The sequence below is a fragment of the Pimephales promelas genome, chromosome 21 (genome assembly GCF_988280905.1).
Source record: "Pimephales promelas chromosome 21, fPimPro1.hap1.1, whole genome shotgun sequence".
NCBI classification, from domain to species: Eukaryota; Metazoa; Chordata; class Actinopteri; order Cypriniformes; family Leuciscidae; genus Pimephales; species Pimephales promelas.
In genome coordinates, this window is record NC_142789.1 from 30029688 (window position 1) to 30046780 (window position 17093).

Sequence of the window (17093 nt, forward strand, 5' to 3'; positions counted from 1 at the left end):
AAATGATCGCTCATTTAAAAAAAAACAACTAAGTTTAAGTTTTATAACTACTAACTACTAAGTTTTAAGTTTTTTTTCTTTTTTTAAGTTTTGCTCTGTTCTGTGATGCGCGTTTGTGACTCTCCCGTTCGAACTCGTTCATCAAAATGAACGAATCTTTTCCCGAGTCGACTCTTTCATTTCGTTCGTTGAATGAACCAAATGACACAATGAGTAAATTAGCAGCAAAAGTTTTTTTAAAAGTGAACTACTCCTTTAATAAGGCCTTCTGAAGAGCAGCGATGTGTTGCGAGTCTAGTTCGGGCAGAAGAGTGACGCATGACGAGTGACCCCTGACCTGACGCATGACATATGATGTTGGAGGTGAGAATAGACGCCTCTCGTGGCTCAAACTAATAAAGCCAGGCAACAAATTCAAGCTTCTCCAAAATTTCTCTTTAAAATAATAATTTTATACTTCTAATTCCACGTTCGTCAATACATCATGTGTCGGGCCTCCACCAGAACTAGACTCCGGTACGGATGTCACTGGAAAAGCCAGTGATTCGAGTTTATAAAGTGATAAACATGGATATTTTGATTACACAAACGCTTCACTTCAGAAAGCCTGTATGCGCTAAGCTGGAAAGAGCCAGGATGTTATTTAATAAAACTCTGATTGTGTTTGACTGAGAGAAGATAGTCATGATATACACCTGTGGTTTAACGGTATAAATCATGAGATCATTTTTATTTTGGGGTGAACTGTCCCTTTAAGAAAATGTCCAGAGCTGGAAGCTCATTGCTCATTCATTTTTGTTGTTGTTTGTTTAATATATTTAGGTCACAGCATAATTCTCATAATAATGGTATTTCATAGGTCTGATGACTTTATTTAGATATTGAAAACTGCCTAAACAATAGGCTAACTAGTAAATGTGTTCCAACTTTTGCCTGGTAGTGCCTATATTGTTTTTGTTTGCGCATCCTCTCAACTCCAACCCAAACGTGTATGATATCTTGATATTAGCTACATGTATATTATGTTCTAAAAATGCATATTATATGCTGGCTCAGGCAATCCACATCTCATTGTCTTCTTTTGAACTCTATAAATCACTTCTCAGAGGAATTAACGCGAAATGTCATCGAGTCATGATTGTGTGTGTGTGTGATGTTCTGTGATCATATATGGTTCCTCTGCTCTAGCTGTGTCTGCAGCACCAGAAGTGAACGACAGGCGACCCGGAAGGTCTGAACTCCCTCCGAAGGCAAAGCCGAAACAACATCTCAACCTTTCAATAAATCTAATAAATCCGCCGTCGAGCTCTGTAAGGTAGGCGTCTGTTTGTCTCTCTTCATATTCGCGAATGCATATAATTTTTTGACGTTTGCACGATGCAGTGAAACGATGCTAGTTTACCACAGTCATTCGAGCGAGCAAAAAAGTTCAAATAAAAGAAAAAAAAAATCATAAGCAGTTGCGCTTTGCAACAATATCCCATCTGCGCGCGCCTGCATAATCGCGTCATGATAGAAATGTTGTATTTTGTCGGGAGGGATGCGCGTCTGCTTCCATTTGTGTGTGTTTTTCGCATCGCATGATTGTTGTAGGAAGTCTCTCGTTTTTTTTTTCTCCTCTCTGTTTTTTTTTTTTCTCCTCCAGCCGGGCTATTCAAACCTGCAGATCTAAGTAAACAATCATTCACACACTTAATGCAAATAATGCGGCGTTTTACGCGTCGCTCCTTTGATCTGAATTCACGCGCTTTATTTTTGTCGCTAAAAAATTTGGGATCTGCAGAATATGGCGCCCTGTCCTTATAAAAATAAGACAGGCTGCCATTTTTGTTTTCCTTTTGTCTGAAATTTTTAATAAAACTGTCTGAGAATGTGGGAGAGGCAGACACCGGGGACCTGCACTTTCCGTAGCCGCGATTTTGCGCGATTTTCCGAATCTTTTTAATTCGATGTTTGATCAAAGACGACGTCGCTTTAATTGGGAATGATTTCAAGGATGCCGATAGAATAAAAGAAAAAGTTGAGTAAGTTTTATCTCAGTTTATATCAGAGACTCGGAGGCGTGTCATTCCTCGCCAAAATGTTTATTTGATATTTACGTGCTGTTTAAAGGTGCTTATTTGAGTATGAATTAGTTTTAAATGTTATAGTCATCCTGCAACTCAAGACTTATTCCCCTCGGCGTCATTTAAATGAGATAGGAAGAAATAAGTCTTAATTGGCGATTACAAGTGTCTTTATTACAACTATAGCCTATTGAGTAATATTAAATTAGTAGAAATACGTACTACGGGGTTAGTTGCATGTAATTAAGCATAATTTATAGTTATTACTAGTACTACAATGGAAAATGAACCATTTTTATAACTATATTTGTAATACACCTCAGATTAATGCCAATCTACGTGGTATATCATTGTTTGTTTGTTATTTAGAGGACATTTAGCACCATGATATTCTCGGAAATACTTACCAGATGTGAATTTCAGTGCCACATTAGTTGAGATCTTCATAATAATTAATTATAAACTACTTTTAGTGCAGGTAAGCTATTGGTTTTTACAAAACAATTAATTCTAAGTATTCATATTTATATTATTATAACTATATTATATAATATATATATAACTAAGTATTCATATTTATATTATTATAACTTGTTATAACTAACAATCCAGCACTGTATTCACCTCAGTAATTTATTTTTCTATGGAGAAGCGGTTGCATTGAACACTGACGCTCATCCTTCCGCTCAAGCCAATCTTTACCTTTAGAAACGTTTCCATACGGTGTGATTACTTTAGGCGTATCATTTTCATACATTATGTCTGTGACACCGTGCTATGAATGTTTTGGCAGTGCTTATGGGTCTTGAGAGTGTTTGACTAAGGGGCCTTGCAGAGAAACTCATTTACCGCAGCCAAAAATAATAAAAGCGATATGTCCAAATATATGAGGCCAGGCCCTGCTGAATATTTCCTTAATGATGCTGAAAGGGTGTCTGTTTCACTTCCTGCTAAAACTGTGGGGTAGAGTTTTCACTTTTCCATATGAATCAGACGCTGCAGTTGACATTTTTAGGTTTTAACATTCAGAGACACAAATATCATCATTTTCTTTTCTTTTTGTCACAGATCGACTTAATAAAGTGCCTTTTGTTTATAAGCTTTCACTGTAAATCAATATGTTGAGGCAACAGGTTTTTATATTAGGGTACTTTAACTCATCTAAGTTAAAAGTAATACGAGACACCTTGATTTTTAAGGTCATGATTTAAGTTGAAATGACTTTAACCATTTAAGAACTGAAGTTGAAATAGGTTGAAATCTTGTGATAAGACTAACATAATCTGAACAAGTGTACACCAGCACAGCAAAGCATATTTACTAAAAACGTTTATGTATTTTGCCTTAGCAATCCAACAAGCAATACTCAATTGCATTAGGAAGTTACTTGTTTGATTTTCCCAACGTGCGTCATGTTGAGGGATTATATTATTAATCCGCTATAGGTGTGTGAACGGTGTGATTTTGCCCGAAATACTGGTTCTGTGTTGTATCATAATAATATCACTGTGTCATGAATGATATGACGCAGCAATGTACCAATGCATTTAAAGGCACAGTATACAATGAATGTGTATACTTTGTCTTCAACAAAAAGATCAATGGGAGTGATGCTTTATTATAACTCTGTACATGAAGCCAGATCATAGTGTTTGATTCAATCAGAATGGCATATTTTAACTAACCTTTAATTAAGAAAATTATTTATTTTCTTGAAAGTCCTGTTTTATTCTCAAATATGACACTCTATTGTTGTTTCTCAACTGATATCCTGTTTAATTGAATTTTTCTCCTTAGATTAGATCTGCATTTCTTATCAATATATAATCCGGAGAGGTCAGACCTAATCTATGCGATACATATTTTCCTGTTTATTTCAATCACCCTAGTTTCATTCATTCACATTCTCTTAGTATATTGTCTTTCTTCCGGTTTCACAGACAAGGCTGAAGTCTAGTCCAGAGCCGTTTCAACTGAACGCAACGTGCATTGACACATCTTGAAATATGTCACTGCCATTGTTCTCAAAATGCACACCAGTAATGTTTTTTATCTAAGGCACATTTATAAAAGCTACTTAAAGGAGTAGTTGACTTTTAAAAAAGCTTTTGCTGATAATTTACTCGCCCCCATGTCATCCAAGATGTCCATGTCTTTCTTTCTTCAGTCGAAAAGAAATTAAGGTTTTCCTCCATATAATGGACTTCAATGGGGTCCAAACGGTTCAAGGTCCAAATGAGAGTTTCAGTGCAGCTTCAAAGGGCTTTAAACGACACCAGACGATGAATAAGGGTCTTATCAAGCGAAACGATCGCTCATTTAAAAAATAAATAAAAAAGTTTAAGTTTTATAAGCACAAACACTCGCCTTGCTCTGTTCTGTGACGCAGGTTCGTGACTCTCCTGAACAGAGCAAGGCGAGCATTTGTGCTTATAAATGTAAAAAAAAAACTAATAAAACTATTTATTTTTTAAATGACCGCTCGTTTTGCTAGATAAGACCCTTATTCATCGTCTGGTGTCGTTTAAAGCCCTTTGAAGCTGCACTGAAACTCTCATTTGGACCTTGAGCCGTTTGGACCCCATTGAAGTCCATTATATGGAGAAAAATCCTGGAATGTTTTCATCAAAAACCTTATTTCTTTTCGACTGAAGAAAGAAAGATGTGGACATCTTGGATGACATGGGGGTGAGTAAATTATCAGCAAAAGTTTTGTTTTTCTAAGTAAACTACTCCTTAATGTCCTAAATGAACTAAGGTCTAATCCTGGCTCAATCTTAGTCTTGTCTGTGAAACCAGGCCATAATCTGGGAATCTCAGTAGCAACGAATCTAAATTATATATGCAATCCCAAAAAGGATCCATTTGGTTGGTTGTCATCCTAGGATTGGGCAAGTGACAGTGAATGACCTTAAATAAAGCATCATTAATCAAGCATGACTTTGTGTGTTTCAGAATGGCAGAACCTAGATTTAATAATCCATACTTCTGGCCTCCTCCGCCGTCTATTCCTGGTCAGGTAATGAAAATGAACGTGCATCAATCCCCTTTATATTTTTTTTATTTACTTTAGTTCTTCAGTAACAGATAAAAGTGCAATTACTGTATAAGATTAGAGTTTAAGATGCATCTTTTAATCAGTCAGATCTTTCGCTAGTCAGCGAATTCTCTTAAACTCATAAAGACTGACGTGTGAAAAAATAGTTAAAAATCAAATTGTTTTGAAATGGAATGGTTTATTATTGAACCTTTAGACAAAATCAAAAAAAGAAAATTAAGCATCATATTTGATACATCAGAGTTATATATGAAGCTCATAGGAGGTTTTATTCAAAGGCCCAAACTGAGCAAAAATATGCAATTGCTGATATTTACATGGCCACATTTATAAACGGTGTAAAAGACTACTTATATAAAATGCATATAAATATCATTTGCCACACACAATATGTCTTGGTAAGATGATACTTGAATGTTTAGTTTTTATCGTGGAGGGAAATATAAGGCAAAAAAAAAAAGCTTGATGATTCATATTTGATATTCACATTTTCTAATTTTCTAAACAATAATGTATGGATAATCAAGTAAACCTAAGTTTCTTCAGTCCAGTAGGTATTCATTTTAAAATATTACTAACAATATAAAAGTTATTCTTGCATTTACTTTATACGAATCAGTGAAGATTTTACAGAAATGTTTTTAGAATGATACTAAAAGTTGTTTTACCTGCTTAAATGATCGTTTAGACGATTTTTCAGCAGTTTTAATCATTTAAAGGCCTAAAGAAATGCATATCAAACATGATCCAGCAGGCTTTATAGGGCTAAACATGAGTTCTTCTCATCATGTCGGAACCATCAGGTTGATCTCACTTTTTCCCAGCTGGATAATCTCGTGCTGATTAACAAGATCAAAGAACAGCTAATGGCGGAGAAAATCAGACCTCCGCACCTGCCGCCCACTTCTGTCCCTTCCCAGCAGCCCTTGCTGGTTCCACCCACATCCACAGAAGGCGGGCAGCAGAATATATCGACGCCCAAGCTGCAGCAGATGCCAGGACTCCACGTGCACAACAGCTCTCAGCCCGACATCGCCCTGCACGCTCGACCCGCCTCCAGCTCCGTCGCAGGTAAACCCTCCAGGCATGGAGCAAAGCTGCTCACTGACACGCATGCAGACTGCTAACTGCACTCTCAACTCGGGCAGGTCGCATTCTGGGGGACGTCAACTTGAATCTGGACGATAAGGCTGCCATTAAAGCAAGGGGATTGTGGGAAGACTGGCATTTGCGGCAAATCATAGACCAGCCGTCCAGAGCGAATCATCTTTCAGGTATGTGCATGTAAAATATGCTTATTGTTTAATGCAATTATGTTTTTGCCATTATATACTAAACCCACCCCTAAACCTACCCAGCTCCACCCCTGATCCCTAAACCACCCCTAAACCTACCCAGCTCCACCCCTGATCCCTAAACCCACCCTTAAACCTACCCAGCTCCGCCCCCTGATCCCTAAACCACCCCTAAACCTACCCAGCTCCGCCCCCTGATGCCTAAACCCACCCCTAAACCTACCCAGCTCCACCCCTGATCCCTAAACCACCCCTAAACCTACCCAGCTCCACCCCCTGATCCCTAAACCCACCCCTAAACCTACCCAGCTCCACCCCCTGATCCCTAAACCACCCCTAAACCTACCCAGCTCCACCCCTGATCCCTAAACCCACCCCTAAACCTACCCAGCTCCACCCCCTGATCCCTAAACCACCCCTAAACCTACCCAGCTCCACCCCTGATCCCTAAACCACCCCTAAACCTACCCAGCTCCACCCCCTGATCCCTAAACCCACCCCTAAACCTACCCAGCTCCACCCCTGATCCCTAAACCCACCCCTAAACCTACCCAGCTCCGCCCCCTGATCCCTAAACCTACCCAGCTCCGCCCCCTGATGCCTAAACCCACCCCTAAACCTACCCAGCTCCACCCCTGATCCCTAAACCACCCCTAAACCTACCCAGCTCCACCCCTGATCCCTAAACCACCCCTAAACCTACCCAGCTCCACCCCTGATCCCTAAACCACCCCTAAACCTACCCAGCTCCACCCCTGATCCCTAAACCACCCCTAAACCTACCCAGCTCCACCCCTGATCCCTAAACCACCCCTAAACCTACCCAGCTCCACCCCTGATCCCTAAACCACCCCTAAACCTACCCAGCTCCACCCCTGATCCCTAAACCACCCCTAAACCTACCCAGCTCCGCCCCCTGATCCCTAAACCACCCCTAAACCTACCCAGCTCCACCCCTGATCCCTAAACCACCCCTAAACCTACCCAGCTCCACCCCTGATCCCTAAACCCACCCCTAAACCTACCCAGCTTCGCCCCCTGATCCCTAAACCACCCCTAAACCTACCCAGCTCCACCCCTGATCCCTAAACCCACCCCTAAACCTACCCAGCTCCGCCCCCTGATCCCTAAACCTACCCAGCTCCGCCCCCTGATGCCTAAACCCACCCCTAAACCTACCCAGCTCCGCCCCCTGATCCCTAAACCACCCCTAAACCTACCCAGCTCCACCCCCTGATCCCTAAACCACCCCTAAACCTACCCAGCTCCGCCCCCTGATCCCTAAACCCACCCCTAAACCTACCCAGCTCCGCCCCCTGATGCCTAAACCACCCCTAAACCTACCCAGCTCCGCCCCCTGATCCCTAAACCTACCCAGCTCCGCCCCCTGATGCCTAAACCCACCCCTAAACCTACCCAGCTCCACCCCTGATCCCTAAACCTACCCAGCTCCGCCCCCTGATGCCTAAACCCACCCCTAAACCTACCCAGCTCCGCCCCCTGATGCCTAAACCACCCCTAAACCTACCCAGCTCCGCCCCCTGATGCCTAAACCCACCCCTAAACCTACCCAGCTCCGCCCCCTGATGCCTAAACCACCCCTAAACCTACCCAGCTCCGCCCCCTGATCCCTAAACCTACCCAGCTCCGCCCCCTGATGCCTAAACCCACCCCTAAACCTACCCAGCTCCACCCCTGATCCCTAAACCCACCCCTAAACCTACCCAGCTCCACCCCTGATGCCTAAACCCACCCCTAAACCTACCCAGCTCCACCCCCTGATCCCTAAACCCACCCCTAAACCTAAACCTACCCAGCTCCGCCCCCTGATGCCTAAACCACCCCTAAACCTAAACCTACCCAGCTCCGCCCCCTGATCCCTAAACCACCCCTAAACAGGACAGGGAGACAGGAAGTAAACAGAGCGTTACTGACAGACTGGGAAGAGAGGAGCTGCAATAATGTCAAATATGTGAAAAGCTGTTGTAGTAGAGCCACAAACAAAACCAAGAGTTTGTAGCAGTGCATAATATGGCCTATTTAATTGAGGTATATTTTCAGGACTGTCACTGACGTCTTCTCGAAACGCATCAGACAGCGTGACTCCGACCACCCCGACCACTCCAACCACCAGCAGTCAGACTCTTTCCCCAAACCTCATCTCAGGACTGGCCGGCGGGCCCGGGATGGAGGCTTTCAAAAACAGCGGAGGACTGGCAGGACTGCTGGGTCCCCCTCCCAAGAGCATAGGACGGGGTCGCAAAAAGATCAAAGCTGAAAACTCCTCCGGGCCGCTCTTAGTCGTTCCCTACCCGATCCTGGCCTCGGGAGTCGACCAATCACCCAGCGGCATCCCTGCCAAGGAGGGCAAAACATACAGGTAGAAGTTGAAAAAATGAAACGGATGCATTTCAGGATGATTTGCATTTAAAGGAACACTTCGGCCCAAAATTAAGATATTCTCCTCCAGTATTGCTCTCGTTTATTGCATGCATTTCATTTACATAGAATTATGGTGAATCAAGACAGTGAAGGTGCAAAGTCATGGGTTTGATTCCCAGGGAATGCATGAACTGATAAATTGCTTACTTTCTATACGAACAAAATAAAATAAAAGATAAAAGCATCTGACAAATTCATAAATGTTATTTAAAGGGATAGTTCACTTTGAAATTAATTTTTGATATGTTTTATCTTACCTCAAGGACATCCAAGATGTAGGTCCACAGTATTTGTTTCCACAGTAGTTTCAATTTTGATATTTTTTGGTCGAACCGTTCGTGTCTGTCAGTCATATAATGGAGGTCTATGGTCACCACCTCAAAGAGCAGCACAGAGAAGTCCAAATTAAACATGATTTAATGACTCGTAAATGTAAGTTCACATTGATGGCCTAAGACACGAAACGAGCGGTTTGTGTGAGAAAACCAACAGTATTTATAGTAACCACAGCCACGTTCATAACAATTTTATTGCTATTTTTCAGCTAAAGTAGCGATATTAAATACTTGTCTTTTTGCACAATTCTGCCAAATAATTTGTGGTTATGAATTAATTTAAATTTAATTAATTTAAGAAAAATAATAATAAGTCTATTGTACAATACAACTGTAAAATTACAAAAATATATGGCTGTTTTAATTTCAAAAGTTAAACCGTCAAGCTTTTATTTTGTCAGAGCGATTTATACAGCTGATTTATACGTTTGGAAAGATGATTGGTGCATGTTGTGTTGCTCATGTGGATCAGCATTTACTGTGAACACACAGTGCATATATTTATTTACTGTTTACCTGATTTGATAATCAGCCATGTCGTGATTTCATTTTTCATTGCATTGATTTTTGGCTGCAAACAGCATTTGATCTCTTGCTCCAAATCTAAATTGAATTGAATTCCCTTCGCCTGCAAGCCTCTTTCCAGCGTTATATGGCTCCAAACTGCAGTATATGTCATCTATAGAGATTAGCTTCCATAAATTGCTTTTATACCATTTACAATTAGAGCCCGACCGATAAAGGATTTTGAAGGCCGATACCGATACAAATATTTTTGGGTTTTAAAATCCGATATTCCGATATATCGGCCGATATTTTATTTATTTATTTATTTATTTTTTTAAACTGGACATGATGGTCACAAATTCTGTCATGTTTATTGGAGTTCAGAGAACTGATGGGGATGTTCTTTTAATTGTTATTCAAGCAATGACCAACTCGACGAGTGTTGCCAACAGGAACGGTGTAGAGCGCCCTCTGGTGGACAAACTATACAACTCCAACACTCATGACATGGTTCAAGCGTGTTTCGTTCGTTTTTATTTTATTTTTGAAATATTCATTTATCGGCCATTATAACCGCCGATACCGATAGTTTGGAAAATGCCTAATATCGGCCGATAATATCGGTCTGGCTCTGTTTACAATAGTACTAACCACACAAACCGCTCCTGAGTCCCCCACATACCCCTATTTTCAATCGTTTTTTTTTTTCACATTTTGCAGATGTAAAGTGTGTCCGCTGACGTTCTTCTCCAAGTCGGACATGCAGATACACTCCAAATCCCACACGGAAGCAAAGCCCCACAAGTGCCCTCACTGCACCAAGTCCTTCGCCAACGCGTCCTACCTGTCTCAGCACCTGCGCATTCACCTGGGAGTGAAGCCTTATCACTGCTCCTACTGCGAGAAATCCTTCCGCCAGCTCTCCCACTTACAGCAGCACACCAGGTACTGCAAGAGCTCGTGTCCACAAGCGTGCTGTCACTGTGTCCAGGCATGGTATTACCAGGATCAAACGAGGATATTTCGAGATTGTAAGACGTTTAATCTTGTGTTTTGACGTTTTCCGTCACCTTCTGCTTGTTGTTTTGCAGAATCCACACAGGCGATCGGCCGTATAAATGTCTCCATCCAGGCTGTGAAAAGGCCTTCACGCAGCTCTCCAATCTGCAAGTAAGACCCACATATCTCTTCTCTTGTAATCGGTCAGAAAAATTCTGTCATTAATTACTCACCCTCATGTCGTTCCAAACCCATAAGATCTTTCATTTTGACGCTTCAAATAGTTCATGAAGAGATCGTAAGATATGAGGTGAGCGGTTTAGTCCAAGTTTTCTGAAGAGACTCGATCACTTTTTATGATGAACAGATTGAATTTAGGCGTTTATTCACATATAAACAGTGTTGTGCCAGTTACTTCCAAACTGTAATACATTAGGTATTACTTGTTACTGTTATTTAAAAGTAATTCATTACCTTACAATATTACTGTCCCAGAATTGTAATGCGTTACATTACTCATGTATTACTTTTGAGTTACTTTCACCAAAATAACTAAGTAGAACTTAACTTTGGGGCTGCAACGATATGCAATATGAAACCGAAATCGCGATTCGCCACACGACTCAGATCCACGAACCTACAGAATCACGACAAACCTCTTCCAACTCCAGCGTTATTCTCCTTACCGTCCAGATCCAATGCTGCCTTATCTTTAAATTAGGCTATTAGTATTGTTTGAAGTTAACATTTGAAGTTAACCATAAAACTAGTTGAGGATAAATTATTTAAAATTGGGGAAGTCCAGCATTATGGACATGACATTTGCAGTCAAAACTTGAAATAAAAATTCTCAGAAAATACATGTATTGAAGCGTATAAAGGCTTCTTCCTTAAAGGACTCCAGACATTAGACAAATATCAGTCTATGTTTTATTTTTAATATTAGGGAAAAGACACACATTCATGCGTGACAAAAAAATAGGAGGTAAAATATATTTTTTGTAATTACACTGCGCAAATCGGATGAGGAAGGGTTGGCTCTGCAGTCTCCATAGAACTTAAAATATTCATTTTATTTTAGTTTTCGTGTTCGCATTTATGAGGAAAAAACAATGTTACAGACGCGACCGCTCTGAACTGGCACTAAAAGACTGCTTTAAAACTTTCACATAGTCTGTTGCCTTTAAGAAGTAAAAGCAGACAATACACTGTAATACAACTGTAATACAAGCCTCACTGAACATGTAACGAGTAAAATATTACTGAAAATTGATTAGTAATGCCTTACAGTACTGCGTTACAGCAAAAAGTAATATGTTACAGTAATGTATTACTTTTGTAATGCGTTACTCCCAACACTGCATATAAACATTGATCAACTCTCACATCAGTTGTGGTAAACGGAAGCTCAATCATGTGGTTCATTCTCGTGTTACGCTGCACGTTTGAGCTTCAGCAAGAACCAATCAAGTTTCTATGTAAATAAATGCCTAAATTCAATGTTCATCAAATAAAGTGATTGGATCTCTTCAGAAAGTTAGTACTAAACCACTCAATTCATATTGATTAGTTTTACGATCTCTTTATGAACCTTTTGAAGCGTCAAAGTGGTAGTTGCGTAGCTGTCGATGGAGGGGATTTCATCAAAAATATCTTCATTTGTGTTCTTGCGGGTTTGAAACAACATGAGGATGAGTAAATAATGACAGAATTGTCATTTTTGGGTGAGCTATCCCTTTAACCCTGAGCTCTGTCATCTGTGTGTTGGTGAATAACAAGAGCGTTGTGTTTCTGCAGTCCCACCAGAGATCACATAATAAAGACAAGCCTTACAAGTGCTCCAACTGTTACCGCGCGTACTCTGACTCCGCCTCCCTCCAAATCCACCTATCGGCTCACGCCATCAAAAACGCCAAGGCGTACTGTTGCAGCATGTGTGGGCGCGCATACACCTCTGTGAGTACTACAGCTTTCCTCTTCCTCATCCTCTTCACTCTTCTCAGGCCAGTGGAAGATGCTCGGTGTTCTCGAACTGCCAAACCAAGAACGTATGCTCGAAAAATGTGTTTCGAAAAAAAGTCTTTTATAATTAATATTCATGCAGAATTTATGACCGACTTTACATTATTTGAGAGATTAAAAAATGCAGGATCATAAAAAAAAAAGTCTATGCATAAAGGTTATTAAAATGATGGGGGGGGGGATAAATGGTGACTAGTTACAGTACATGCATTTCATATATATATATATATGAAGAGTTCAGATGCAAAAGCCTCTAAATGCCATTTGAAATTTTCTTCTAGAATGATCATTTTTATCAAACTTGTATATTTAAGTTTAGTAATTTCACTTAAATAACAATTAATAGGTAATCTTCATTGCCATTTAAGTGAAATCACTGAACTTAAATATACAAGTTTGATAAAAATCATCATTAAAGAAGAAAATTTCAAATGGCATTCAGAGGCTTTTGCATCTGAACTCTTCATATATATATATATATATATATATTAAAATATTGATTGTAAAGCTATTTTACCAGTTTCAAAACAAATAGAAATATGATTATTTAACCCTCTGGGGTTCTTCGTTTAACAGTCACACTCGGGAACTTCGGGTCAAAATTGACCCAAAGGGTGGGATTCATATTTAAAAAAAGAAAATCATAATTTATTTTTTTTTTTACTTGTTTTTATAATATTTTTTTCTTTTCTTTTTTGGTGTTTTGAGACAATTTCAAAAATACAAAAATTTATAATTAGTATTAATGCAATAATTATGACCAAATTTTCCCCCATTGAATATAATAGAAATTTTTTTTTGAAAAAAATATTTTTTTTAATTTTTTTTAAAGCTGTATTTCATTTTGGAGTCAAGCCTAGGCCTCATAAAAGCAATTTTTGAAATTAGAGGGACGCCATCTCGTGAACAAACTGAGCTTTTTAAAAATGCAAAACACATGGATAATCTGAATTTTTTGGTGTTTTTATGTATAAAGGTGTGTGTGTTTTGCACTCTTGATGTTTTATAGATTCACCCCTTCGCTGTTGTGTGCTTTTTTTCAAGATCGTTGCTGATTTGTAGATTGTACGCACAAAAAAACTCACTATTTTTGCCAATTTCCCATTCATCTCCTATGCGGGTCATTTTTGACCCGAAGGTCCTGAGTGTGACTATTTTTTTACGACCACTTAGACTTTTCAAATCCTGTCCCCAATTGTTTTGGGTGTTCATACACCAAGTACCATTAAAGTCACCAAGTTTCGGACCATTCCGATGAAGCTACGAGTTTTAAAAAAAAATTTTATTTAAAAAAATTGTTTTATTATTATTGACCCGAAGAACCCCAGAGGGTTAAAATACAATGTGGCCATTTAAATATCTTGTTATTTATTTAAAAGATTGTTTTAAAACTTATTTCCACAGGTTGAGATACGCTGGGATGTTAACTATTTTTTTTTTAAAAAGATCCAGAATCAGAAATGTAAAATAAAAAGTGAAGCATTTTACTTTATGAATTTACTGTGTTGGAGGAACGATGATGCGATAGATTTAATGATGCACAGATAAAACCTTTTAATACATAAAATAAAATGTATTGCATTTAATGAAAAATCCCTTTGCCGTGAGAAGAGACGAAACACACGTGAGACCTTCACCTCCAATCAAATACCACCATTGGATCGATTTAGACAGTATTTTAAATATGTATTTAAATGTCCAGTACCAGTTTGAGAACAAACAGGATGTGTCATTTCCGCTCTTTTAGGATTTAGTGAACATATTCATAGTCTTTTAGCGATATTATGCAATCATTGTTTTCATGAATATCTTGGTAACACTTTACAATAAAGTTCAATAGTTAACATTAGTAAATGCATTAACTAACATGAACTGACGATGAGCAATGCATTAGTTACAGTGTTTATTCATCTTTGTTAATGTTAGTTAATACAAATCCAGCCGTTCATGTTAGTTCACAGTCCATTAACTAATACAACCTTTGATTTTAAGAACGTATTAGTAAATGTTGGAATTAATATTGTATTATTATATTATACATGTTAACTAATGAACCTTATTGTAAAGTGTTACCAATATCTTTAATCTTGTGCTATAATGTCCCTTCCCAGGAGACCTACCTTATGAAGCACATGTCCAAGCACACGGTGGTAGAACATCTGGTGAGTCAACACTCGCCGCAAAGGACCGATTCCCCCAACGTTCCCGTTCGCATTTCCCTCATCTGAGCTCCGGGTCCTGCGGTCAGTCTTTCCCAATCTTGGCATAAGCAAGCAAAATCGCCTGTTCTTGGTGGTTTGACTTTTTTTTTTTTTTTGGTGTGTGTGTGTGTGTGTGTTAGTTTGTTTAATTTTTGAGAACATTCCAAAAGGTATTAGACTGTGCGGATAGAGGCTCAAAACACAGCGGCGACTTCGGGAGGTTGAAGTTACACGCGTCACTCTTCTTGAACTCGTTGTTGGGTTCGATACGGAATAATCGGGAAATCCAAAGATGGTTTCACAGCACTTTCAGGCCACGCAGGTTTGGCTTTAAACGTTTCTGGTCTGTTATGACAATAAAGGCATTGCTCTTGGCAGCTAAACGTTTGGGACTGTAGGTATTATGCATTATAAAATCAGAAGACATACTTTGGACCAAGTCCAGTACCTCCTCTCTTATTTTTCTATGCTGTCTGGGAAAAACCCCCTTCTCTTGGGCAACTCCGAGTTGGTTTAGAGACCAATGGTCTTGTGTTTTGATAATGTTTTTCTTTCCTTGCTTGTAGGGAAATTGTATTAAAATACGTTTAGCATTCAAGTAAACTTCTCTGTTATAAACCTGCAGAGGACTTTACTGACAAATCAGCACATTTAGATGTTTTCTTAGTGCTTTACAAAAATGTTTTGTGGTCTGGTGCCAAAAATGAAATATGAAAAATGGCGTGAACACAGAATTCACACTTTAAAAAAGTGTAAACTTGCACCAACTCAAGTCAGCATGCATTTGATGTTCTCGAAACTGTCAGGAAATGTCCACAATCTTATATTTTGCATAAAGAAAATTAAGGTTTAGTTTTTTTTTTGCATTAATCCCCTTATTATTTAAATCGTAGAGTACACTTATTGTTGTATTGGTAACACTTTACAATAAGGTCTCACTAGTCAACTAACAGCGATCAATGTATTTTATTAATCTTTGTTATACTATGGGACGGTTGAATGCTTGAATCTGATTGGTTGGCACACGTTCAGGCCGAATGATTTCTGTTATTTCAAAGGTTTAGTAAATAATTATAGTAAACAATAGGATACAAACAACTGATTATGTACAGAAAGCACATATCAGATGTAATGTTTTGTTAATAAAATGTTAGTTCACAGTGCATTAACTAATGTTAACAAATGAAACCTTACTGTAAAGTGTTAGCATTGTACTAAACTTATTTCATGCTTTTATTTTAATATTAATTTGCCCAGACAGTTTTTATTACTGTATAACAGTAATGTGATTTAATTTTATTTTCCCTCCAAACCAGTAGATTTTTTTTTTTTAACGAGATTTTACGGGATATTACGAGAATTAAAATAAAAAAATACCTTAAACGGTTTCGTTTTGTTTTATTCGTATTAAAAATTCCTATTTTTCTTTTGATTTGGGGTTGAAATATAATGTGGACATGTTCTTGAAATTCAGCCATATGCCGTTTTAAATTTGACACAGGACAGGGGGGATAATATCTGGATTACAATGCAGAGTTGCCCATGAGATTTGTGTAGCTGAATTGATGTCTAGAATACCTCCTTGGCTTATTATACATGTTTATACTTATTACCATGTTTAAATATTAACAACTAACATGTTGATTTTACACATTTTAAGCCTTAACCATTTTATCACTAGTTGTTTACCATCACATTTTATATATTTTATACCATATTGGTGTTTACTTGTGTATTCAGTACTTTTTATGTAATTTTATTTCCTAGCATGAACATGCTGTAAATAAACTATACAGTACTTAAGTGTTAACCAGTTTATATAAAATGACTACATGTCTAGTTATTATAAAATATACCTTTTTAATTGTCTTGAAATGTGGTACTCGATAAGATCCGCCTTGGCTGCTAAATGCAAAGTCAAGACACGCCGATGGAACGGACTTTGTAAAAGTAAGCAAATAAATATATGAGAAAATTCTGCGTCCGTGTGTGTGTGTGTGTGTGTTTGTGCCTGCTAGGTTATCACAAATGCTTTTACCTCTGATTATGACGTTAGTGAGTCTTGCGAATAAGCAGACATGATGTCAATGTTGAAAACTAATCTTCATGTCACTTTGGATGAAGCCATCTTCTGTAAAGAGGAAAGAGGAGAAGCTCCTGTCCCATTA

At 38.8% G+C, this 17093-nt stretch overlaps 1 protein-coding gene across 6 annotated transcripts; it reads left to right on the forward strand.

Moving 5' to 3' along the window:
• Positions 1-1165: 1165 nt before the first annotated feature.
• Positions 1166-16905, forward strand: znf362a (zinc finger protein 362a). Of its 6 annotated transcripts, none has more exons than XM_089125058.1 (9): positions 1166-1315; positions 5022-5085; positions 5928-6195; positions 6273-6398; positions 8481-8799; positions 10424-10648; positions 10795-10873; positions 12500-12658; positions 14836-16905. In XM_089125058.1, exons 2-9 carry the CDS (start codon positions 5023-5025, stop codon positions 14950-14952), a joined length of 1356 nt encoding a protein of 451 aa, XP_088981184.1. In that variant the 5' UTR covers positions 1166-1315; position 5022; the 3' UTR covers positions 14953-16905. The 6 variants fall into 6 exon arrangements, with proteins under 6 accessions (XP_088981184.1, XP_039529848.2, XP_088981185.1 ...); XM_039673914.2 differs by having other exon boundaries at positions 5949-6195; XM_089125059.1 differs by lacking the exon at positions 1166-1315 and adding an exon at positions 1639-2024.
• The last annotated feature ends 188 nt before the right edge of the window (positions 16906-17093 follow it).